General features: G+C 47.5%; 10 protein-coding genes across 10 annotated transcripts; 7 read left to right on the top strand and 3 right to left on the bottom strand.

Annotated features, from left to right (window-relative positions):
• Positions 1 to 74: 74 nt before the first annotated feature.
• On the top strand, positions 75 to 1,742 carry N7529_009953 (CAAX farnesyltransferase subunit beta RAM1; the record flags this gene model as incomplete). Its single annotated transcript, XM_057245480.1, has 7 exons — positions 75 to 397; positions 480 to 635; positions 703 to 777; positions 829 to 953; positions 1,001 to 1,118; positions 1,168 to 1,437; positions 1,487 to 1,742. 7 exons carry the CDS (start codon positions 75 to 77, stop codon positions 1,740 to 1,742), a joined length of 1,323 nt encoding a protein of 440 aa, XP_057093743.1.
• Positions 1,743 to 3,409: 1,667 nt separating this feature from the next.
• Positions 3,410 to 3,899, top strand: N7529_009954 (uncharacterized protein; the record flags this gene model as incomplete). Its single annotated transcript, XM_057245481.1, has 2 exons — positions 3,410 to 3,434; positions 3,520 to 3,899. The coding sequence occupies 2 exons, from the start codon at positions 3,410 to 3,412 to the stop codon at positions 3,897 to 3,899; spliced, it is 405 nt and encodes a 134-aa protein (XP_057093744.1).
• Positions 3,900 to 4,761: 862 nt separating this feature from the next.
• N7529_009955 (uncharacterized protein) lies at positions 4,762 to 5,609 on the bottom strand (the record flags this gene model as incomplete). The annotated part of the gene is made up of 2 exons (XM_057245482.1): positions 4,762 to 5,226; positions 5,328 to 5,609. 2 exons carry the CDS (start codon positions 5,607 to 5,609, stop codon positions 4,762 to 4,764), a joined length of 747 nt encoding a protein of 248 aa, XP_057093745.1.
• Positions 5,610 to 7,227: 1,618 nt separating this feature from the next.
• N7529_009956 (sodium:neurotransmitter symporter family protein) lies at positions 7,228 to 9,381 on the bottom strand (the record flags this gene model as incomplete). Its single annotated transcript, XM_057245483.1, has 2 exons — positions 7,228 to 7,671; positions 7,723 to 9,381. The coding sequence occupies 2 exons, from the start codon at positions 9,379 to 9,381 to the stop codon at positions 7,228 to 7,230; spliced, it is 2,103 nt and encodes a 700-aa protein (XP_057093746.1).
• A 58-nt stretch (positions 9,382 to 9,439) lies between these two features.
• On the top strand, positions 9,440 to 9,776 carry N7529_009957 (uncharacterized protein; the record flags this gene model as incomplete). The annotated part of the gene is given in 3 exon segments (XM_057245484.1): positions 9,440 to 9,589; positions 9,625 to 9,744; positions 9,756 to 9,776. The coding sequence occupies 3 exon segments, from the start codon at positions 9,440 to 9,442 to the stop codon at positions 9,774 to 9,776; spliced, it is 291 nt and encodes a 96-aa protein (XP_057093747.1).
• Positions 9,777 to 10,539: 763 nt separating this feature from the next.
• N7529_009958 (uncharacterized protein) lies at positions 10,540 to 11,208 on the bottom strand (the record flags this gene model as incomplete). The annotated part of the gene is made up of 1 exon (XM_057245485.1): positions 10,540 to 11,208. The coding sequence occupies one exon, from the start codon at positions 11,206 to 11,208 to the stop codon at positions 10,540 to 10,542; it is 669 nt and encodes a 222-aa protein (XP_057093748.1).
• Positions 11,209 to 13,257: 2,049 nt separating this feature from the next.
• On the top strand, positions 13,258 to 13,854 carry N7529_009959 (putative isochorismatase family hydrolase; the record flags this gene model as incomplete). The annotated part of the gene is made up of 1 exon (XM_057245486.1): positions 13,258 to 13,854. The coding sequence occupies one exon, from the start codon at positions 13,258 to 13,260 to the stop codon at positions 13,852 to 13,854; it is 597 nt and encodes a 198-aa protein (XP_057093749.1).
• A 1,042-nt stretch (positions 13,855 to 14,896) lies between these two features.
• On the top strand, positions 14,897 to 16,080 carry N7529_009960 (UDP-glucuronic acid decarboxylase family protein; the record flags this gene model as incomplete). Its single annotated transcript, XM_057245487.1, has 4 exons — positions 14,897 to 14,950; positions 15,011 to 15,150; positions 15,209 to 15,399; positions 15,476 to 16,080. 4 exons carry the CDS (start codon positions 14,897 to 14,899, stop codon positions 16,078 to 16,080), a joined length of 990 nt encoding a protein of 329 aa, XP_057093750.1.
• A 985-nt stretch (positions 16,081 to 17,065) lies between these two features.
• On the top strand, positions 17,066 to 18,649 carry N7529_009961 (Pyridoxal phosphate-dependent transferase major region subdomain 2; the record flags this gene model as incomplete). The annotated part of the gene is made up of 4 exons (XM_057245488.1): positions 17,066 to 17,444; positions 17,506 to 17,852; positions 17,903 to 18,355; positions 18,404 to 18,649. The coding sequence occupies 4 exons, from the start codon at positions 17,066 to 17,068 to the stop codon at positions 18,647 to 18,649; spliced, it is 1,425 nt and encodes a 474-aa protein (XP_057093751.1).
• Positions 18,650 to 19,394: 745 nt separating this feature from the next.
• Positions 19,395 to 20,705, top strand: N7529_009962 (uncharacterized protein; the record flags this gene model as incomplete). Its single annotated transcript, XM_057245489.1, has 2 exons — positions 19,395 to 19,485; positions 19,540 to 20,705. The coding sequence occupies 2 exons, from the start codon at positions 19,395 to 19,397 to the stop codon at positions 20,703 to 20,705; spliced, it is 1,257 nt and encodes a 418-aa protein (XP_057093752.1).
• Positions 20,706 to 22,715: the final 2,010 nt, after the last annotated feature.

Genomic DNA, 22,715 nt, shown 5'->3' on the forward strand with positions numbered 1-22,715 from the left:
ACTCTCGCAGAAAAGTTCGCTTCCAGAGTCAGAACCAACCGCCCAGCGCATCAACCACAAACCCCAAACCCAAAATGACGCGCCCGGGCATCCCGGTCATATTCACCCAACCACCGGCAATTTGCGACCCGCTCGACACAGAAACAACAGATCTGCAAACTTCGACTCGGGAGAAATGCCTACCATTCCTAAAAGGCACCCATAGCAGTCAAAGTGACCACAATGAGCACGGCGTGCCGGCTCTCAAGCGCGACCTCCATGTAGCCTACCTCTACGACTCGCTGGAGGACTACCCAGCTGGCTTTGTAGCCATGGACGCTAGTCGGCCCTGGATGGTCTACTGGGGCCTTGCGGGGTTTGCCATGCTGGGCGAGGATACGTCCATATTTAGAGATCGGTGGGTTGCTTTTGTTTTATTTTTGTTTTTTTTGCCTTGTAGACGCCTTATGATCTGCAGAATCAGGAGCTGACGTTCCCAGTGTTATTGCTACGCTTCGGCCCATGCAGAACCCCTCTGGGGGCTTTGGGGGCGGACATGGCCAGACTTCACATCTGGCGGGCAGTTATGCAGCCGTGCTGTCGCTCGCAATGGTTGGTGGTGAAGAGGCGCTGGGACTAGTTGATCGACATGCGATGTGAGTTGTTCCTTTCTCACTTGCATATATATGCGTCTGACATATTTTTTCTTCTTCTTTTCTGCAGGTGGCAGTGGCTTAGTCGGGTTAAGCAGCCTGATGGCGGGTTTCGGGTTTGCGAGGGCGGCGAGGAAGATGTGCGGTAAGTGAAACTGCTAGTAATGGCGATGGGCTAGAGCTGACATATCTTCAGAGGCGCGTACTGCGCGATGACGATTATTTCCCTATTGGATCTGCCGCTCACTTTGGCGGATGGGGAAGCGCGAGAGGCTGGTTTGGAGACTTTGACCAATGGTCTTCCCCAGTATCTTTCCAGATGTAAGGGTTGTAGCTTTTGAAGGTGTGCTAGGGCTAATTGTTACTAGGCCAGACGTTCGAAGGAGGAATCTCCGGCAGTCCGGGGTCTGAGGCCCATGGCGCATATGCCTTTTGCGCACTGGCATGTCTTGCTATTATGGGGCCTCCGGAGGACGTCTTCCCCAGGTACGGCGCTACTGCGACTCTCGTGCGTTCTCCATACTAATGTTGACAGACATATGGACATTTCCATGCTTGTATCATGGCTCTCAGCACGCCAGTCTGCGCCGGAAGGTGGTCTCTCCGGAAGAACCAATAAGCTGGTGGACGGATGTTACAGCCATTGGGTTGGTGGCTGCTGGCCATTACTTGAATCTTCATTGGATGGTAAGCCTGGGAGCACTGAGCCTCCAGTCAACAGTCTTTTCAGCCGCGAGGGCCTTACCCGCTACATCCTTGCTTGCTGCCAAGGTAATGATGGCGGTCTCCGCGATAAGCCGGGAAAGTATGTATTCCCACAGTTCCAGTGGCACCGCATTGGCTGACAGAACCAGACACGTTGATTCTTACCACACATGCTATGTACTAGCAGGACTAAGCGCGGCTCAACACCACCACTACCGCACTGATTCGAGCACTGTATCGGAAGGTTTTTCCTCTGCATTTTCCTGGAAGTCTTCGCCCAGCCACGCCGAGGATAGTGTATTCTCGGAAGGTGATCGGCTAGCGCCACTTCACCCCTTGTATCTGATCCCGCACAAGGATGCAGAGAAAATGCGGCGCTGGTCGGAGGACCACCCACTCGCCTAAACGGAGAACCACCGGAGAGAAGAGGGACACAGCGTGGTCGTCAAATTCACCTCTACAATGTAGATACATGTAGCGTAGCGCAAGAGTGGCACTCAGAGGCTCCGAGCGAGCATGATGCACGACTTGTCTTGAATTCAACTGCAAGCCCCGCGGTCATAGCATGGGAGCCACGCGAAGGCAGAAGCAAGGGATGGGACTATTGGACAGAGTGAAACGCTGGAGTCCGAATTCCAGGCCATAGCACATTTTATCTTCTACAAGAATGTATCGTGATGCTTCACCGTTTTTTCTCTTTCCCAATTTCTTCAGCTTCTCGATCGATCAATCTAAAGTCAGTTTCGCCGATCAAACCCCCTCGATAATCATGTTTGCCAACTGTCCTGCACGAGGCCCAATACGGGCGACGTAATCGTCACTAGCATAAAGATTAATCAAACGCCTTTCCCATTCCCCACTGCCAACTCATCAATGCGTCTGCCGAGTAACTTTATGCATGCATTTCCTCAGTGCTGAACCTACCTAGCTTCCTACCTCAGCACTGGCTCCAGCTTCCAACCCAATCCGCTCGCAGTCAATCCACCCATAACAAACCAATCCACTATCAACCACCCAATCCCTTCCCAAACCCACGATATAACTCCGAATCCAAACGCGCTGCACGACACGACCCCCTTGGCGCCAGTTCAGTGCCACTTACTCGCACCGCGGCAATGCGTCTGCGGGGCAAGACATATAATAACCGAGAATATACGAGCAGAAACCACTTCCACACAGAATCAACTAAGCCAGGATGTTGATTCAGATACTTGACATTGTCTTCACCCGGGCTAAATGCATGCTGGGCATAGTCCCCGAAATTTTTCTATCTTTTGATCGGCGAATTGCAGAAACACCTCACCCCGGTCTCGTTTAGTTTTACTGGCAATGAGCTTGCCAGCGCATCATGTCAAACCCGCCGACGGAACGGGTTCGGTACTGTTACCTGTGTCCTTATTTTTTACGGTTATTTTTTGCTTTTTGGAAGTTGGGAGCTTGTAGTTTGTAGAAGTATTCGCTAGATATCTTGTTTCTATTCAATTTGACTTGGTCCTTTTGGATTTGCTAGCTATATAGCTATATAGTCACTTGAATCTGCACTTCTCAGTACTCTAGTGAATGGAATTGCATGAATTTGACTTTCCAATTTATTTTCCTGCATTGACAGAATTGTGCGCTGTCGCAATTGCAACCGTCCTGGTACAGGTAAGAATGCATACCCCCCGCCTATCCTGTTTAGATGTAATCAGGTACTCCGTACTCCGTACAAGGCAAGTATATGGGAAGCAATTGAAATTGCTTTCCCGAAATTAAATTCCTTTTTGCCTGTCGTACGGAGGTCCTGTATTTGTATAGGTGGTCATCTATCACCTTTAATTCCAACTTTCAATCTCTTCTTTCCTTCTCACACCATTTATCTATCCATCCGACAGAAACCTCCAATCTAACCATAAAACCATAAAGCAAACGCAATTGAACAACACAGCAAACCCCGGTTGGGCATATACGCATCAAAACTGCACCTCGGCCCTAATCCCATCAACGCCCCAATGCGTCCCGAGTAATCTCGGAAACCATACCTCGATCTGTGGTCCTGAGCCTAGCCTCGCCTCCAAATCCAAATCCAAAACATGTACTACATCCTCTACCTAAACAGTATGTCTGTCCTAGCGGCACCCCATTCCTATTCTTAGACACTGGAGCGAGCGCAAACAAACCACAAGCCTAACCATCCGTCCAGGCCTCTGCCGCCGCCGCAACTGGCCCGAACCCTCTTACAATGCATTCCTAAATGCAGGCGGCTACACATGCATCGTGCGCGTCAACAATCGCGAATACCAGACAGATGCAGTGTGCGGGAGCGAGACGCTTGCTCGTGAAAGCGCCGCTATGCGGGCGTACCTGATTTGTCGCAACTTCTCTGTTAATGACGGTATGTACCCGGCTGGGCATGACCATGGCGGCGTGGTGCAGGGTATTCCGGTTGCTATTGGGACGGGGCGGAAGGGGGATGAGTCTGGGTCGGCTTCGTCGAGATCGAGTGGGAGTTGGAGCGGGGAGAGTAGTCCTGAGCGAGTTGTTAGGACTGAGAAGCAGGGGTTTGGTGGTGTGAGGTTCTAGTGGAGGGATGAATGGGAAACGGGGTTATGATTTATGATTTTTTATGACTACGATTTGCTTGATAGATGAAAAACTGCGAACTTGGGCTTGATGATGGTATGGATCATGATCATTAGAGGGTGGATTGGGATTATTCCCTGCTTGTGTTATTCTTTTAATACTGTTGTGGAGGCTAGCGATGAATTTATCAATGACATTGTTCTATTTGAGATATTGCCCTGGTTTGGTAATTTCGCTGCTAGGAAAAGCGATATTGTGAGTGTGTGTTCGTTGATATATCTGGGGTCAATTCAACCCCCTTGAAGCGAAGAGACATAGTTGAATCATATCAACGTTGTGGGCAATAAAGCCCAATGTCTAAAATATATAAAACAATGCATTGAACATTTAACGAACTAAAACATATAAAACTATACTACATGTCACCAGCATCGTAGCTATAGGCTATGTCTTTCTGAGGTTTCATCTTCTCGAACACTCCTTCAAATACGTTATATGTCACTTCTCGGTCTCGTTGTTTCTCATAAATTAACAAAATAGAAATGAGACTTTTTGAGGATCACCCTAGGAACTTCTTTTGCGAAAAGTCTTAATCCTCGGCTTAAATCTGATCTTCTTAAAGCCAGAGCTTGGGCTGCCTCGCTTCTTCTCGGAGGGAGATTTTTCATCGTCATCCTCAGTTTCTCTAAAACGCTTCAGAGGAGGAGAATCAACGACATTACTGAGGAAGACTGTACCCGGTGAAGGGGTGAGCCGGAAAAGGTTGAATAAGTTGATTTTGCCATGCGCTAGGTCAGTAGTGTTTAAGCCAAAGAATTCACGAGCCTAGGCTCGAACAATAGTTTCCGGCGTCCTTGTGCGATCAGGGAGTGTGACGTGAACCATGCCGGGCGAGAGAGGAGCTTTCGGGGAGCTCAGTGAAATCATATGTGCCAGCAGGAAGAGTGGCGTAAAGGGTGTAAGGTGAGAGATCGGAAGTGGATGGGACATCGGGTAAGTCGATATCCATAGCATTAGGACTGGGCGTACCAGTACCCATGACGCCTGGATCACGCTCAATTTCATACATAGCAGCAGGAGAAATATCGGGAGAGTCGAGCCTTTGGATGTCTGGGGATAGGCGAGAGACTGGGAATGGCTTTAGATTCAAGCGGGAGTTGGAGCCGCGATCAGACTCGGAATCCTCAGCAGGAACAGGGCGCTGAAGCACACACCCAGGAATCAAAGATGACGAAGAAGAAGCGGATAGGGCAGGGAATTCAGCAGGAGCATCAGCGGGGCCAACCTCAACGCCACCATCAAGGCCATCATCAAAACCATCATCACCCTTGTCCGGGGAAAGAACGTCAGAAAGAGAGGCAGACCGAGAAGGAGCATCAGAAGAAGCAAAAGAAGAGGTAACAAGAGCGGGGGCAGGGGCAGGAGTACGGACAGGAGGAGGAGCAGTAGCATTTCAAGCAGAAGGGTGAATAGGTATAAAATAGTTGACAGGGACGGGAACAGGACCAGGCCTGGGACTAGGAGCAATAAGTGGGAGACAAGCGGGAGCTGGAGCAAGCAAAGGCCTAGGAGCAATGGAAATTGGAGTCTAATCGGAGTGGGAATCGCAGTAGGAAGCTTAGTAAAACGAGCAGCTCTCTGAGCAGGAGACCCAGGGAGAGCAACCTGCATATCTTCAGGAATCATGGAATCATCAGCATTGATGCTCATTGTGTGATACCATCTGCGATTAGTGCGTCGAACCTGCAGAGTCATTTCTTACAAATGGTCTATAAGCAATTTACTGTTAATGAACCGAGTCCAGATGTTGGCGGGCAGTTAGCCCAAGTAGTCGCGGAATATTTGTTTGAGCGTAGTGCCACGAGGGTTATTACCCATGAACATGCTTCTACCATCTTTGCCTTTTTTTAAGGTGGGAATTCAGGATAGGCACGTAGAACCTGCGAGTGAAATTCAATATAGGTGCTTGAGCAGCGCGATCATCGGCAGCTATGCCGAACTCCTGAAACTAGTTTCGCCTGCGCGAGATGTTTGTTCTTCCGGGGATACGTCCAGTCATGGTCAATGAGGATTTGAGTACCCACGTGAAGAATAGTTGGATTAATATTGAGATTGTTAAATTGAGGCCGATATTCTTGTTTGAGATGCTTATTGACATCTGACACGGGACTCGTTCACTATTGAATTTCTTTGGACTTGAGGGAGAGAGTTCGGGACCCGTTGTCAACGGCCTCCCATAGAAACTTAGATTTAACTTGAAACCTCAATGCAAATTGTTTATTGTTGAGCAAAGAGAAAAAAGACGAACAGACAGCCTGACGGTGACAACAAGACCTAACAAAGCAGTGAAGAAACAATAGGATGGTCACAAGCTCTTTTTCAAGCTGCTAAATCACTCGCAGCTTTCATGCCTGATCACAATGACTCCATCCAGCAGAAAGAAGACACCACCAACCTCGGTAGCTACATATGTAGCCATGCAACGTCAGCAAGCTACTAGTACCTCCAACAGATAGCTGAAAGACCTGTAGCATTTACCAGGCTTTTTCTGAAATTCGCTCCATTTACCACTTATTTCGGAATAGAGGCTTCTTCGGCATAAAATGTAACAACCAGAAATAAAGCATATTGGCAGATATAATGAGGCCTTTTGTCTTGAAAACAAAGCATAGGAATTTGAAACATTTCTATTTACGGCAATAACTGTCCTACCGTGAAACAGCTCACATCAGTTGGCTTTCGCGTTCTAAGACCGTCGCCATCACCGACTCGATTATGTTGTGTCCACTAGAAGAACTCGGGGACCGCGGGGCATCTATGATCTTTCCCTCAGTATCGAGAAACGGCGTGCTCACCTTTTTTTACCGCCTCTTTCAATCGATCAAGCAGTTGTAACGCTAATTGAGCGATTAATGCAACATGGTCGGCCGGGGGTTCCACATCAAAAACCCCAATTTGAAGCGACGGCAGCGGAATAGGCAAGCCTTCAGTCAAAGCCATACCGAATCTATCGGCGGAATTCGTGAAAGTGATATCATGAACCTCTGCCAGTCGCATATACGTGGACAAAGCGCGTAAAAGTGACATTTGGTCGAGAATCGGTTCCAGGAATCGACAGTCTATCTCTGCATATTCAGAAGTCCTATAATAAAGAAGAGTGCAAAGACAACTGCCTGCTTCTGATACTACAAGGGGAAATATGGTCAATGATGCAACCCTCGATGGAAGAGAATGAGGAATATTACTAGTATTTCAATTTGCGTATAATATATACAGAAGGGGAAGTGCCATCAATGTGGCCGGCCCCTACAACGAAAATTGCCAACAATCATATATACTCACCCTGTGGCTTCGGCTTCGCCGTTGAAAGTTCTGTGTCTATCCTGTCCGAACTCTTCCTTGAGAGCGATACGGGAATGCCAGATTCCGAGTCAACTCGCGCGACATCTGGGACAAAGTCTTGTTCTTTGAGCTTATTGGCGACCGTGGCTTCAGTTCCCTCAGATCTGCGTTCGGAAGGAATAAAAATATCATAGTAACGCGGAAACACGACACCGAGCAGAATCAAGAGTAAACAGAAGTGCGCCAAAATGAACCCGGCGATCATCATAGGGTCGTATCGCAACGTATAGAATTCGGGATACGCGAAACTGAACACAATGGCTAGAATTGGTGCACTGATATATCGAAGAAGAATGGGCCAGAAATGAGGGATGTTCCAATTTCCATTACCACCAACGATGCCGTTCAGGTCGCGTCTCAATTGATTACCCTGCAGATGTTAGTTTGTTCTTCGTGCAAAGGAACCGACAGCGCAACTTACGGAATAGAACGCCAAATACCAAAATCGACCGAGAATCGGATTGCGCCCCCAGAAACTGGCAGCTTTGATAGTTGGGGGTGTGGAAATGAGAACGGAAATAGTTGAGCAAGAAATATACAATCCAAATCCGGCACCGGCACCGGCTGCTGGACTGGAGATACCATGTGAAACCGCGACTCCGATGATTTGGCCACCAAAGTAACCAAAGTTATACACCACAAAGGCAGGCAGTCCCGTCTGGCTCACCACATCGTGCCAGCGATACACTGTCGTTGCTCCGACAAGTTCAGACCACACAACAAATATCAATGCCACGTTGTTGATCCATCGGTCGATGCCATCCAACAGGTAGAATCCAAACTCGGTGCAATATGGCAGGCACATGAGGAAAGATATAATCGTGAGTGCAGTCACGATGACAGGTCGTGACAGTTTCATACCCGCATCTACGGCCAGCGTAGCCGCCGCATCGAGCATCACGAATGCCGAACTGAAGCCGAGCACCACCAAGGTGAAAAACAGGAGTATAGCCCACCAATTGGCGCCAGGCATGTGTATCACAGCTTCAGGAAGCGTCAGGAAACCGACCACAAACGCGCCCAACCTTTCACCATCCTGTGGCCAACGTCGGAGATATCCCACAACGCCAAATACTGCAAAGGCGGCAAAATTCTCAAACAGAATGTTACTTCCGCAAATAAGGATGGCGTCCATCACGGCGTTTGAGTGCTTCGAATTATAGGATGCATAGGAAGTGAAATAGCCGAATCCAATGCCAGTGGAGAAAAATACCTGTCCAACAGCAGTTTGCCAGACGGTTCCGGAGGCGAGCTGGTCGCTCCTCCATGTTGCCCAAAGAAGCCGAATACCCTCGCTCGCATTCTCTAGCGAACAAGCGCGGCCGACGATAATGATTGTAGTCACGATTGGCAATCCCATAGTCCAGTAAACAACGCGGCCCGTAAGGCCAACTCCACGGAAGATAGAAATCCAAATGAGGAACCAGATGAACGCGCTCCAGCCAACCGTCTCCCCGATAAGCTTAACGCCAGGGTAAACTGTATATTTGGCAACAGCATCATTGCCTGCAGTGAGACTCCCCGGAATCGGATCGACATTTGCGACAACATCTCCCATATAAAATTCCTCAATCCTGCCCTCCCACGGAAGCGGGCTGGTGAAAGAATTCCGGAAATAATTCATGATCCAAGCCAGATTGACAGTAAAATATTGCACGACGACAAAGCTCACCAAAATCGGACCGAGACCAACGCCCTTTAGCCGCTTATTGATGTTGTTGAATGCGATCACCGTTCCGCCGCGGTAGGCTTGTCCGATTGCGATCTCGAGGATGAGGGCTGGGATGGCGACTGCAAATACGGCAATCAGATAGGGAATAAACCACTGTAGGCCGTAGTTGTTGTAGACAACCGAGGGATATCGCAGCAGGTTTCCCTGGCCTGCGCAGCCGCCCATCGCAGCTAGGAGAAAGGCTGCTCGGGAGGGCCATTGATCACGTCCATCTTCGGACTTGTTTGGAGGAGGCGCGATCCAGCTTCCAATTTTGCGTAGATATGGGGCGGCCCTGGTCAGCCTCAGCGCGTATGCGGCTTTGCTTGGGAACTGGGAAACCTTCCTGAGGTACGGGGTAAGTACCATGATGATAGCGGTGTGGGAAGGTATCAATGTGGGTTGGGAACTTCATGCGGCGATAAAGATGCACCTTTCAGATAAACAGGTGAGGAAGAAGCTGACAGCAGGACGTCGCTCGGCCGCAGCGAACCACAGACACTTTTGCATGATTTCGACGGATGCCAAGGAAGCTGCCAATCATCCTATCCTGTCTGCTTGGTCGCCTCGGACCTATGTATGCCAAGAGGCTTGGAGAGTAATTTTATACAGGATCCTGAATCATGGAACCTGAAATTGACGGCTTGTGCGATGAGATGCCTACGCCAAGAGACTTGGAAACATCCCACTGGCGGCGACAGTGCCCCATATCGCGGTAGCGGTGGTGAGATTGTATGTTCCAGGCCCAGATTGGCCAGCCTTAGAACTTGGCTTGGTCATGTGAGATCACATGTAGACCTTTAGCGAAGAAGTGGTTCGGATTCTCTTAAGCTAAGAGTCGGGATCCCTTTGCCAAGGGCGGCATTCTTGGCGTGGAGTTGCGTAATTGCATGGCGCGGATTGCGACACCAGCTGGAATTTGCACTTGTTCGATGCTATGTAGCCTTTGATTACGGGCATCGGAATTTCACCGATGGCCACACTTCTTTTTTTAATACATGAGTACCTTCGCCTCCAGACCAAGGCTAGGTAGTCATGAATATCATCATTCATACAACCACTAAGACAACCCGGAAAATGCCAAGGATTCGCTCATATGGGCTCATGGCATGGCTAAAGTGTTATCGTAATGAAGCATACTCAATGCGAAATGTACTTGAAAGCATAAATAAAATAGAATATGATTCATTCATCTCGTAATTTGGATAGTGAAAGGGAGCCTTGATGATGAAAGCTATCACCATCGCCTCCCGTTCACCTACTCTGATGTCATCTTGTTCACATGCAGTTGGTTCCTCACATTCTCCTGCCCTGGACATTTCTCTTCTTCCTCAGAGATGGCATAAAGCTCAGGTCGTCATCGTTTTCATCGTCTTGATTGCTGCAACATTCATTATCACCGTCGGGGAATGCGGTTCGTCTTCACAAAGCGTCCATCCCCAGCATAGGGCTGACTGAGGCTGAAGGTGTAGTAACGCTGGAAAGCGGATGAGGGGGCGGGTAGCCCGAAAGCGTCATTTCTTAGGCTCAGCGGTCAGCGGTGGCTTGAGCCACGAATCCAGCTGGAGAGTTAGGCGGAGGAGGTCCGATGATGTCAAATGCGATAGCTTGCTGAGCACTACCAGGGAAAAGATGGGCAGGTATAGCTAAACAATTGGAACTGCCAGCGCTAGTGGGGTTGTAGGGAGAGAATCTGGCACCGGGAATTGTTAAGGAAGACCCGGGGAGAGTTTTCCCGGCATGAGGACGAACAGCGATGGAAATAGGAATCGGCAATGACTGTGGGGGGCGGGTTGGAGAGTGAATAGATTGAACTGGAGGAAGGCTGAAATCCGAGGGTGGTATTGGGTATAGCCAGGTGTAATCAAAGTGTCGCAGAAATTCAAAGAGCTCGTATAGGGCAATTGTGAGTTGCCGTGGACTTGTTATGAAGGCCTTAACAGCAGGGGGCAGAACTCGCTCGAGTCTGATAAATGCACGTTGGACTTCAACGCGGCATATTTTTAGAAACTCCAAAGGATCTCCACTTTCGGCGAGGTAATCTCGTAGGATTGGGTCGGTGAACATTCGGAGAATTTGTTGGACGTACATATATTCGGCGTCAGTTGTGATGCCAAGCGCATCCAGGTATTCTTTTGGGTCGGTTGTGCTCATGCCAGGAGGAAGAGCGGACCCTTTGCCTTTTTTTGATGCCATTTCGAGATGTATGGAGCTCAAAGAATGGATATGAAGATTTAGGGGATCTGTTATGGATGGGACGGTGAGCTTGGTTGTTGGACTTTAACTCCTTTTTCGAAAACATACTCACGGCTCGAGTTGAGGTTTGTGGTGAGTGGTGGACTCCGTAAATCAACCGTCGGATCTTCGTTTCGGTTGACCTTTGCAGCTCTGTATCATCTAAGATGGGATGTTGCTCTGAAGTTGAGAATGTTGGTGATGCGGCTGTTGAAAAAGATGCCGGGAAGGAAAAGCAAAGACAATGTGAAAGGAAGCAAAGTTTGATTGTGTAGAGAAAACCCGTCGACGACAACTGGATATTACTCAATAGTCTTATTGTTCCCAATCAGGTTATGTATAGAATCTGATAGAGTTTAATCAGCTCTGCAAATGCGGCGAGAGATAAACGAACATAAATATTGATCATATACAACCGACCAAATTCGCAGCCTTGACACCGGGATATCCATATCACCAACCATCTCCCATCTCCCTCACAATAGTCGGTCATATGCAAGGTCGGTAGCCGGTCGAGTAGTGCTTGAAACACAATACAAATGGGCCATATAACCCACCAGCATGGGCCGAAGGGGAACTCCTCGTTGTATACCCGTCCATTGTATCCCGTGTACACTGACATACCATATGATGGTATGCTCTGCAATTCTTTCTTTCTGCTGGTGATTTTCGGGTGCTTTTAACCTTCTTAGTTTGGACCCTCTATTCGATGAGTATATGACAGGTGATCCCCTAATATCGTTGCATTGGAAGACCTTTGAATAAGCTGTTTCTAGACCTTTCAGATACCATGCAATTTGCATTCGCATGCAATTGAGCCATATCCACTTCTTGGGTCTTTCTAGCGACTATCCGTCTTTATGTTTCGCCGCAATCTCCAAGTCCCTAATCGTATACTCGAACCTCCCACGGCTCACAATAGAGCTGTGCTCCAAATCACTTTCCCGGTACCTCCGATCTTGCCAAGACCTACTATCAGCTTCTATTCTCTTTTAATAAACAAGTTTGCGTCACACATTTTTACGAACACAAACGATCTCATACAGGCTTCTTCAACTTTGAACGAATGTTGACTTACGCGGATACCGAGAATCTTTCCTACCGCAGCAAATGGACCAAAGCCCGTGGGAAAATAAATATACAACCCGAAGCATTACGGACCGACACTCCCACAATGGACGTATGGGCCCACATACGCGATTGCGCTCCCCAATATTGACGAATCGACGTTAGGCTCGAAACACATACCAGAAAGTCGACTTGTCAAAAATGGCCCTCCAATCACACTTCAATATGATGTTGACAGCAAAAGCCTCAATTTCCCCGAATATCATTGTCCCACCAAAGAAAAGCCCAGCTCATCAACCGCACAAAGGACGTACGGCCCAGTAAACAGACTCTCTCACGACGAACACGTTATAGAAGCTTTGGTATTCCGCTACCTTTACGGGAAAGAAAACGACAATAGTAAAAATGTCGAAAGAGACGGCGAGCAGAAAGAGAAGGGGATTTTATACGCACGCTAATTCCTCGCACCCTTCCCATGAATCGGTGCTTCTTATCTTACCCCCACCCCAAAAGGAGGAAAGAGGAGCCACCAAGAGAACCCAGAGAGACTACATACAACATCGACATGCCCGCGGGCTGCTATGTTGGTGATAAAGATAGAGCAAAACAAAAGTACGAAGCTTGCAAGAATATTGTTCGAAGGAGGTTGGCGTGATAATCTTAAATAGGGATCCACTCCAAGCTTGGCGAAATATCTAACTACTTTAGGTAATGTGCGGGGAACTTTTGTGAGATCATCATTTACGTCTTTTTGTCACTCAATTCTCAGTAGTGGACAAGTGGAAGATTTCGAATCAATGTGATTATCCATAGGAGGCACAAGCCCTGAAGTTTTCTGATCAAACTTATATAAATCCCTCCCTCTCCCACTCTTAACGATATCACCTACAGCATCATCCAACCTCTTCCCATTCTCATTTTCTCAAGATAACCTACTATACAATGTCTCCAACTAAATCTTTCCGTGAGATCATTGGGGTTCCTCCCTCCTCAGCCTCACCTCAAAACTCAACCCTTATCATCATCGACGCACAGAATGAATACGCCACTGGAGCTCTGAAAACCGAAAACGTCGCTGAGACCCGCAAGTCCATTGCCAGACTTCTCGAGAAATACCGCAAAAGCGGTGACGGCAAAAATATCGTGCACGTTGTTCACGAGGTTCCAGAAGGCGCGCCCGTCTTCACACCGAACACCGCCTTAGCGCAAGAGTTCGAAGAGCTCACCCCCAATGCGAACGAGAAAGTCGTGACCAAGAACTTTCCCAGCTCGTTCGCAAAGACCGATTTGCACGAGTACTTGCAAGGCCTAGGCGACGCCGGAAAGAAACTTGTGTTGGTTGGCTACATGGCGCATGTGTGTGTGTCAACCACAGCTCGAGCAGCTGCTGAACTTGGATATGATCCAGTCATCGTCAGGGAGGCCGTTGGCGATAGGGATATACCCGGGGTCAACGCTAAGACTTTGGTCTCCGTTGTTTTGAGTGAGTTGGCTGATGGCTTTGGCACAGTGGTCTCTGAGCAGGAAATTGGTGCCTAAATATTTTTAAAGAGTTGTCATTGATTCATCCGAGCCAAAAAATTATAGACCATGTATTGAAGAAGATGACGGAATATCATTTACACTTTTTCAACACCTAGGCTCTCTGTACATGCTTGCACGTGCCGCAAGAGGGTAGATGGCTGGGACATCGAAGCCCTAGTTCAAAATTTCAGAATCGCTAGGTAATATGCTGTGGGAACTGAACATTATCGAAATTTCACTTCGTGGTCGATGATCTCTGTATGAGAGTTGATACCTACCCTGTCGTAGATAATACCTTCGCTAATCACCCTAAAGACGGCAGTTTATAATCCATTTTCGAAGGCTTCTAGGCCTCTATTTTTACGGAGAACCTAGAAAGAGACAATACCGAGATCATAGTTCGAAGGGCAAGCATCTCAAGAATATCGAAAGAGGCGGCCCCTTGACTGCGGGCCCGCCCAGATGAACATAGCAGCACAAATCGCGCAGTCACACAGTCGCACAGTGAAAATATCTAGTGCGGAGACCCACGAGATTGACATCAGATTGGTAAGTGATGGGAAATTCAGCGGTTATCGCGTCGCAGATCCAATGTGCAAACATGAACTGACCAAGCGTACGATATTTCAGTACGCCTGTAGATACATCGACCCAATTATGTTGCATCCTCCCTGTGCATTCATTCAGCAAGGGTTCCTAGATGATTACACTGAATTAATGCTGGGGAAGGTGCATGCCACGGCAGAAAATGGTGGCTGGATCTTCTGAGATCTACGATCTTCAATACTATTTGCGTAAGACAACACCCGCTCCAATGCATTGAATATCCCTGTGACGCACAATTGTAAAGTAAGGTGTGATTCATTGGCTGCAGATACAGCCACACTTTCAATAGTTCGCTCGTTCTGCAGAATACCTGAAATAGATCCCATGACTTCATCGTACCCAGCCCTGGACGGAATTTTTCTTCCGGTGCTTTTCAGTTGAATATTTTGGCCACCGCGCGCTGTCCTTGGGCTTTCTTGTTGTGAATTGTGAAAGGTTCAGGATTAGGAAAATGCCAAAAATCGTTGATACGAAAGAGCCTGAGCTTAAAATCCTCGTGACAGGAGTAAGAAAAATATATAATCCATGGTGTAGGCTTTTGGCATTTTACTAATGTTAAAAATAGGCTGCGGGATTTTTAGGGTCAAATTTGGTCGATTTTCTCCTTGAAAAAGGCCATAATGTGATCGGAGTTGACAATTTCCAAAGTGGCTCGTCGCAAAACCTAGACCACCTCAAGAACGATGCCCGTTTCGAGTTTCTCAGGTATCGTCAATCCCGTTCACTCTGAACCTGACCTTGCGCATAAAACTCATTGGCCCAGTCACAATATCCAAGATGCCCTTCCCGACTTAGTAGGGGTCCACCAGATCTACAACCTAGCCTGTCCAGCAAGCCCAGTTCATTATCAGAAAGATCCAGTTTCAACCTTAAACACGTGCTTCCTTGGAACCCAAAACTTGCTTGAGCTCGCGAGATCAAAACGTATCCGCATTCTTCACACAAGCACATCAGGTTAGCGATAAAAGACCATTACATCAATAACCCCATATTCCAAGCCGTATCTGACCAGAGATATATCATACAACAGAGGTTTATGGAGACCCCTCCATTCATCCCCAACCTGAACACTACTGGGGCAATGTGAATTCATTTGGGCCAAGAGCTTGCTATGACGAAGGTAAGCGAGCCGCCGAAGCCCTCTGCTACGCCTACAGAGAGCAACACGGTGTCGACATTCGTATCGCTCGCATCTTCAACACGTACGGGCCTCGTATGCGTCCGAGCGATGGTCGAGTCGTGTCGAGCTTCATCGCATCTGCACTTGCTAGTGAAGATTTGAAAATCACCGGCGATGGAAAATCAACTCGCTCGTTTCAATATGTCACCGATTGTACGCAAGGTCTCTACAGTCTTATGGGCAGCGATCACAGCCAGGGCCCAGTCAATATTGGTAACCCCGGGGAGTTCACTATTCAACAATTGGCTGAACTTACTATTGATGTTGTCTCGCATATGTCCGGTCATCCCAAGGTTTCAATTACGTATCTTCCACCGCTTGTCGATGATCCGGTTGTTCGTAGACCGGATATCACACTAGCGAGAAAGGTGCTAGGTTGGGAGCCAGTTGTTCCGCTGCAGGACGGATTGCGGAGAACGATCGAGTGGCACATTGATCAGAGTAGGTCTCATTGATCGAAGGGTTGTGGCGGGATTTATATAGTTTAGATGAATCTTTAGGGCTTTAGGCTCATAGTTATAAGATCATCTCCTTCGATTGAATATGTTGAGGCAGACGATTGTTTGTTGGATTGATATTGATTCCAGTATTGACTTATTCTCTTGCCCTGTGATTGATTCTCCCCGGAGCCAAGCGGGTTGCAGTATTGGACCTCGCGAGTTTGCTTGAATACAACAAATTCTATAAATCTTGATATCAATAACATGGAGATAAATAGAAATCGCTCCCCAAGAGTCCATTAATCTCAAGAATTCAATACTAGCATCTTGAAAGGGATCTTGTACCCCCGAATCTTTCTTGACGCTGGGTGGAGATAGATCACGGGACCTGTTCTTGTGCCCAGCGATAAACATGATGACATTGTATAGCCGTTTCTCTTCGCGGTCAGTCTGTAGAGCATGAGTGACCACCGTGATACAGGCTGATACTGTTGCCACTCCCTTACGGACACTCACCAGGCGAAGGATCAGGGCACTACGATACACAGTTTGGATGTTGCAATCAGGCACGCGGATTCCAATCAGGCCCGACGTTCGGAAAGGTTAACTTTCCATCCTGCTGTCAATAATGGTGCCTTCAAAGCACACTCGCAAGAGCATATTTCTTATCAATAAGATCCATCATATGCAATCTCGAGCCTATCAAATTTAAGCAGCTGTCATAGAACGTGGGTCCGACAAATATTTCCTCTTTTGGCATAGGTTATCGCGGGAAAGTATGTACATCATAAGTAGGACAAGGAGACCGTCACCAATCACGGCGGCTTGTTTGGTATAACTATCAATACCCCAGCTGGACTACATTTCTTGGCTTGGGGGAGATCGACCTATATATTGCCCGCCATCGCAAGTATGCCTTTCAAATCCAGCTCGTACTTAAAAATCCTCTGTGACATACCGATTTAAATTTTTGTTTCTATACATCAAGTCAATAAATACCATGGGTGACTACACACCAGATGTCGAAACTGTTCCGGTGTCTACTTCATCGGAGAAGCAGGCCGAGAGAACTGGCGTCAAGCCATCAAGTGGTGTTCTTTATCATCAACTTCGCAGGGAGCCTCTGAACATTGTCGGCGGTAGAGGTAGCTACCTTATCACTGATACTGGGCTTGAAATTCTCGACGCCACATGCGGTGCAGCTGTTTCTTGTCTGGGACACAGCGATGAGCGTGTCCACGAAGCCATCCTAGATCAGCTCAAGAAGATACCTTACTGTTACTCTCTCTACTTTACCAACAGCGCCGCGGAGAGTCTATCCAGACTTTTGGTGGACTCCACTGGAGGAAAGATGTCTCGTGCATTTATTGTGAGCTCTGGTAAACAATTTTCCACGCGCCTAGATTAATGCCTATCGCTAACAATTATGACATTCCCCAGGTACCGAGGCTGTCGAGGCTGCCGTCAAGATGGCAATTCAATATTTCACAGAGCTGTCGGTTCCAGAACCACAGCGTGTGAATATCATCTCTCGCAAGTCATCATATCATGGAAACACGCTTGGCTCCCTTGCCGTTGGACATCATGCTTCTCGCAGAAAGATCTATGAAAGTCTCCTATCAAAGAACATAAGCCACGTTCCACAATGCTACCCATACCGGGGAATGGAGCCTAACGAAAGCAATTCGGAGTACGTCACAAGGCTAGCTCAAGAGCTAGAAAACGAGTTCCAAAGGGTGGGCCCAAATTCTGTCGCAGCTTTCGTAGCTGAGACTATGCCTGGCGCCGTGAGTACAGCAACGAAACATCTTTCTACTCATTTCTAACCATTTTGCAGACACTCGGATGTGTCCCACCACTACCTGGCTATCTCAAAGCACTCAAGGCAGTCTGTGAGCGCCACGGGGCCCTATTTATTTTGGACGAAGTAATGTCCGGTATGGGACGCACCGGGACCCTCCATGCCTGGGAGCAGGAAGATGTCGTTCCCGATCTGCAGACTATTGCTAAAGGTCTGGGTGCCGGTTACGCACCTATTGCAGGACTGCTTATCAACAAGCATGTGGTCGATACACTGAGTAAGGGAACAGGCGCATTCGCCCACAGCCAGACGTACCAAGGGCACCCTGTTGCCTGCGCTGCCGCATATAGTGTGCAACAAATCATCCAAGAAGACAATTTACTACCCAATGTTCGAGCGATGGGTGAATATCTAGGTCAACTTCTTCATGAGCGCTTGGACAATCATCCTCGTGTTGGTGATATCCGAGGCAGGGGACTATTCTGGGCTGTAAGTATTCTTCTGTCTCTTTCATGACTCTCACTGACTCTATATTAGATGGAATTTGTGCAAGATAAAAAGACAAAAGAGTCGTATCCTCCCTCCAAGGCGCTTTCTTGGACTCTGCACACAACGGGCCTCAAGCCTGAACATGCCATTTCTTTAATGCCTGGAAGTGGTGGCGCCGATGGTATTAATGGTGATCATATCATCTTGGCTCCGGCTTATAATACCACCCGGGCCGAGATTGATCTCATGGTGGATCGGACTGTTCGTGTTATCCAGGAGGTTCTGGGTGAATGAGTGTACACTTTGCACAATTGAACCTCCTTTTTATGTCATTTGTATTTCCCCGTTTTGGGTATCACTCGCTATAATAACATAATTCCATGCGATGAACCAATTTTTCTTTCTTTCGATTCATAAACGGGAAGTTGTTTTGTGTTGGGATGTATATTTTCTCCGCGTTAATGTGACTCCAACCTCATAAGCAAAGAACATACAGTATTCAATCTAAATACCAATTCATTTAATGGTAAAATGCAAAATCGAATCGTTTTCTTGCGAATCGCTCCACATAAATTCGTGATTTCGTACCGGTATGATGTAGCGCTAATCCCAAAATAGACAGTGACCAGCGATGTAATTGGCCTTAGATCATGTGACCGACATGGGCCCCGGACCATATGCGCAGTGAGATAAGCGGGGAAACAGACTGAAATCACTCTTTCACATTGTACTACTACTATGTGTCGATCGCCACTAGCCCTGTAGCCCTGTAGCTCCTGGTCGAGGAATATGCGAGAGAGATACTCACGGTCAAAAAAGGGTATGCCGGTCCCCATCACAAACAAGAGCAAGCGCTGATGAATTCAAAGGATGTCTACAATGTCGACAAAAACATAACAAATGTGACGAACAACAGCCAAAATGTTCTTCTTGTGTGTCGAGAAATTTGGAATGCACTTACTCATCGAGCCTGAAATGGGTCCAGCCTACAAAACCAATGACAACAAGACATAAGCCTCGTTCTAAAGATGCCCATCAAATGACGGAACTAAGCTTGCTTGGTCAACCGCTGGCACTGTTCGCAGGTGCATGTTTTGAGTCTGCGGAGGATAGGTCTGCCTGGGAATATTGTATGTTATCCAAGTATGCAATTGGAATTTGAGAGTCTGACATAATGCCTACAGACGTGAGGATGGTCTCATCAAATGTCCCCGCCCTAGATGGCCCAGACAATCCGTACAGACAACTCTCAATACCAGCACTATCATCACCAATTATACTCGAGACTATAGTTTGCATATCAACAGAGCACATGCTCAACTTCGGCCTAGCAAGCATCGACCTCGCAGCAAAGCGCCAGCAACGCATGCTGCGAACTCTTGGCCAAAAGCTCCTCAGTATCAATGATGAAGCAGAAAATGACCCAGGCACAATAGTGGCGATCAAAAAGCCCGAACGAGAGGCACTTCTCATAGCCGTCGTTTTACAAGGCATTGTAGTCGCACAAACAGCAGATGGCATCCTAGAACCACACGTCAAATGTGCATCCTGGCTCATGGAAGCACTGGGTTATTTCGACTCCATACCACAAAATCCAATCGCACGCATGGCAGTCCAACGCTACGGCATGGTCGACGTAATGCTAGCCATCTCTCGACAACGAAGACCATACGCGCCCCAGCACTTCATCTTAAGCCGACCTGACGAACACCACTGGGACACAACTGAGCCATCATTCCATAACATGACCGGATGTCCCCAGCCTTTAATGTGTTTCCTTGTCCGAATCGCCCACTTGGCATGCGACATAACCGAGAACCCGCATAACAGAGAACGTATCCTCGTCGAAGCATTCCAGCTAGACACCGAGCTTCGACAATGGGGTTCTCAATACACAGGAATTCTACCGACGAAAGGCGAACGGAGCCTTCTTGACATACTGACAGAATGTTTCTACTGGACGGCGCACCTCCTGCTATCCAGACGTGTATTCCAGGACCAGACTTGCTCGCCGCGCGTGCAGTACCTGGTCCATGTATGCTTCGGGTTGATGGATCATTTGTCGACGGGATGTGGACCTGATTCCTCTTTACCGCAGCCGTTCTATCTTGCTGCGAGAGAGGCTATCTCGGCCGAAGACCGTGTCTGGGTCCGAAGGAAGCACGAGTCTATGACAGCTTATTATCGTGAACAGCAGAGGAATGCGGCCATGGAGCTTATTGAGCAGATTTGGGAGACGACGGATGCGCTTAGGGAATCGGAGAGCGGATCCGCGGTGGAGGGGGGACTTTCTGTTGTTGATGGGTTTGTGCTGGCGCTTGATAGAGGGGCGAATTTTTTTATATTTTGATTGTTATTTATTTGGCGAGTTCGGTTCCTTCCGTTGCCCCGAGCTCCTCTTTTTTGCTTTTTGCTTATTTATGATGAGTTGTGATTCGGATAGCGATGGGTCCTAGGGGTATTTACCCCATTTGTAATGTCGGGATCTTGCATTTTTACAGCGATTGAAAGGGTGTGTTAAATTCGATGATTACTGCATGCAGTAGCCGAAGCAAAATAAAGTGAGCAAGGATGTGTCCTTCGGAGCAAAAGTTACGGGGGCATGTGTTGTAGGTATACGCAATATCGGGCTTGAAAACAGTTGGCTTGACGACGACTTAAAATTCGCTCTTATTGATTTGAACAATGACGCATGGTAAATCATTCGAATGAAGCAATATATTGTTCATTCTAATACTCAAACTTGGAAGTGCATATGTAAGTGGTCCCTACCCAAGGTTCACTCCAAGACTATCAGGGGTCTAGAATGACAGTTGACAGGTCATTAACCAATCATACCATTGACGGGGCGGGTACCTGAATGGCCAATCCACGGAAGTACATGTGTAACTTCATGCTTATTGGTTGACTGCCCTCTTACCCCTGGGTGTCCAACAGTGGCACCCGTGGCTGATAATTGTCGAACTAGAGGATACCGTAACAGTACCGAAATATGATTGAGGTACGTTACATAACAGCTAGTACATAAATGTCCACCGCATAGTATTAAATTTCATATGTATAAAAAGGGTTCGACGAATTGTTTTTTATTGTCGCTAAATCTCTACGGAGAACCATGAATACCTTTGCTTAAAGAATAGATAGGCATATTTTGGCCCTAACTTAGAATTAGTACTGGTTCTGACGGCAGTGAGTCCCAAGGCGCGTTCTCTCATAGGACTAGAATTCCAACATGAATCATGGAACCCCGCGCGCTAGCCAAGTGTTTAAGGATGCTGCATCGTATGCCCATGCTATCCAAGAGGCAATGTCTTACACTCTCCGAGGAAGGGAGCTAATCTCTCTTGATATTGAAGAAAAGAAACATGAGACAGCGAACGATTTAGTAGATCGCGTTGTGCGTTCTTCCACTTCCATCCCTGACCTCGATCTCCGAAATATCTTGCCTGAGGCTATTGAGGTCAGCGGTTGGAGTAGTACGGATAAACACCAACGTCATTGCCAAACGCATACTCAACGAAGCCAACGGAAAATGCTCCTTTTACCGTGTACCGCTCTCTATGGTTGTGGAAGTTATGGAGAGAAAAATAATCCGGAACTCGTGTCTCTTATGGTAGACCTCATAAAAAAAAAGAGGATATGAGAAAAGCGGCGCCATTTTTAATATTGAAATTGTCGAATATGTCAGTCCTGAGCGGGAAAGTTCTCGAAGATGTTCCCAAATGTAAAATTGAACTGAAGTTTCGTCTTTTGGATCCATACCAGGAGTGTGCTGCATAGTGCCATATATATTATGACAAGAACAGCGTGCGCAGTTCTCGGGGAGACTACTGATGAAGACTATCGCCAGATTTCTCGCGAGTCGAGTCCGAAAGTTGCTTCTGCATATTATACACAGTTACGGGGTTAATAGTAGGGTCATAGATTTTGGGCCCGATCACCGATCACTGGTCCTGAACTCTACAACTAGGTTTGAATATTGTGGCCGCGTCATTTCTAATTAAAAAGCTTTAACTTCCTACGTTTAACATTTGAATGTTGTTTGAAGAAATTGCCCGGCTAATCTGGACTAGATAGTGTGGCAGCACGATCGTTCGAGGGAAAACAAGAGCGCTGTTGGACAAAGACCTAAGCTAGCGAACGGAGAATCTCAATGGGCAATGAGACGCCGTTTTTCGTAAAGCGAAAGACGAAGTCCTTAAGGGCCTTTTCTTCCTGGTCAGCAATATAACGCTACTTTTCTACCTTCTCTTCCTTAGTTGGACGCCCGCTGGTGCGATGCTAGAGGGTGGTTGGTAGGATATTGGTGAATCCTAATTTAGCAGACCAAGTTATATAGCCAGCATAATAGAAACTTGAG

Source organism: Penicillium soppii (genome assembly GCF_028829465.1).
Source record: "Penicillium soppii strain IBT 18220 chromosome Unknown utg000007l, whole genome shotgun sequence".
NCBI classification, from domain to species: Eukaryota; Fungi; Ascomycota; class Eurotiomycetes; order Eurotiales; family Aspergillaceae; genus Penicillium; species Penicillium soppii.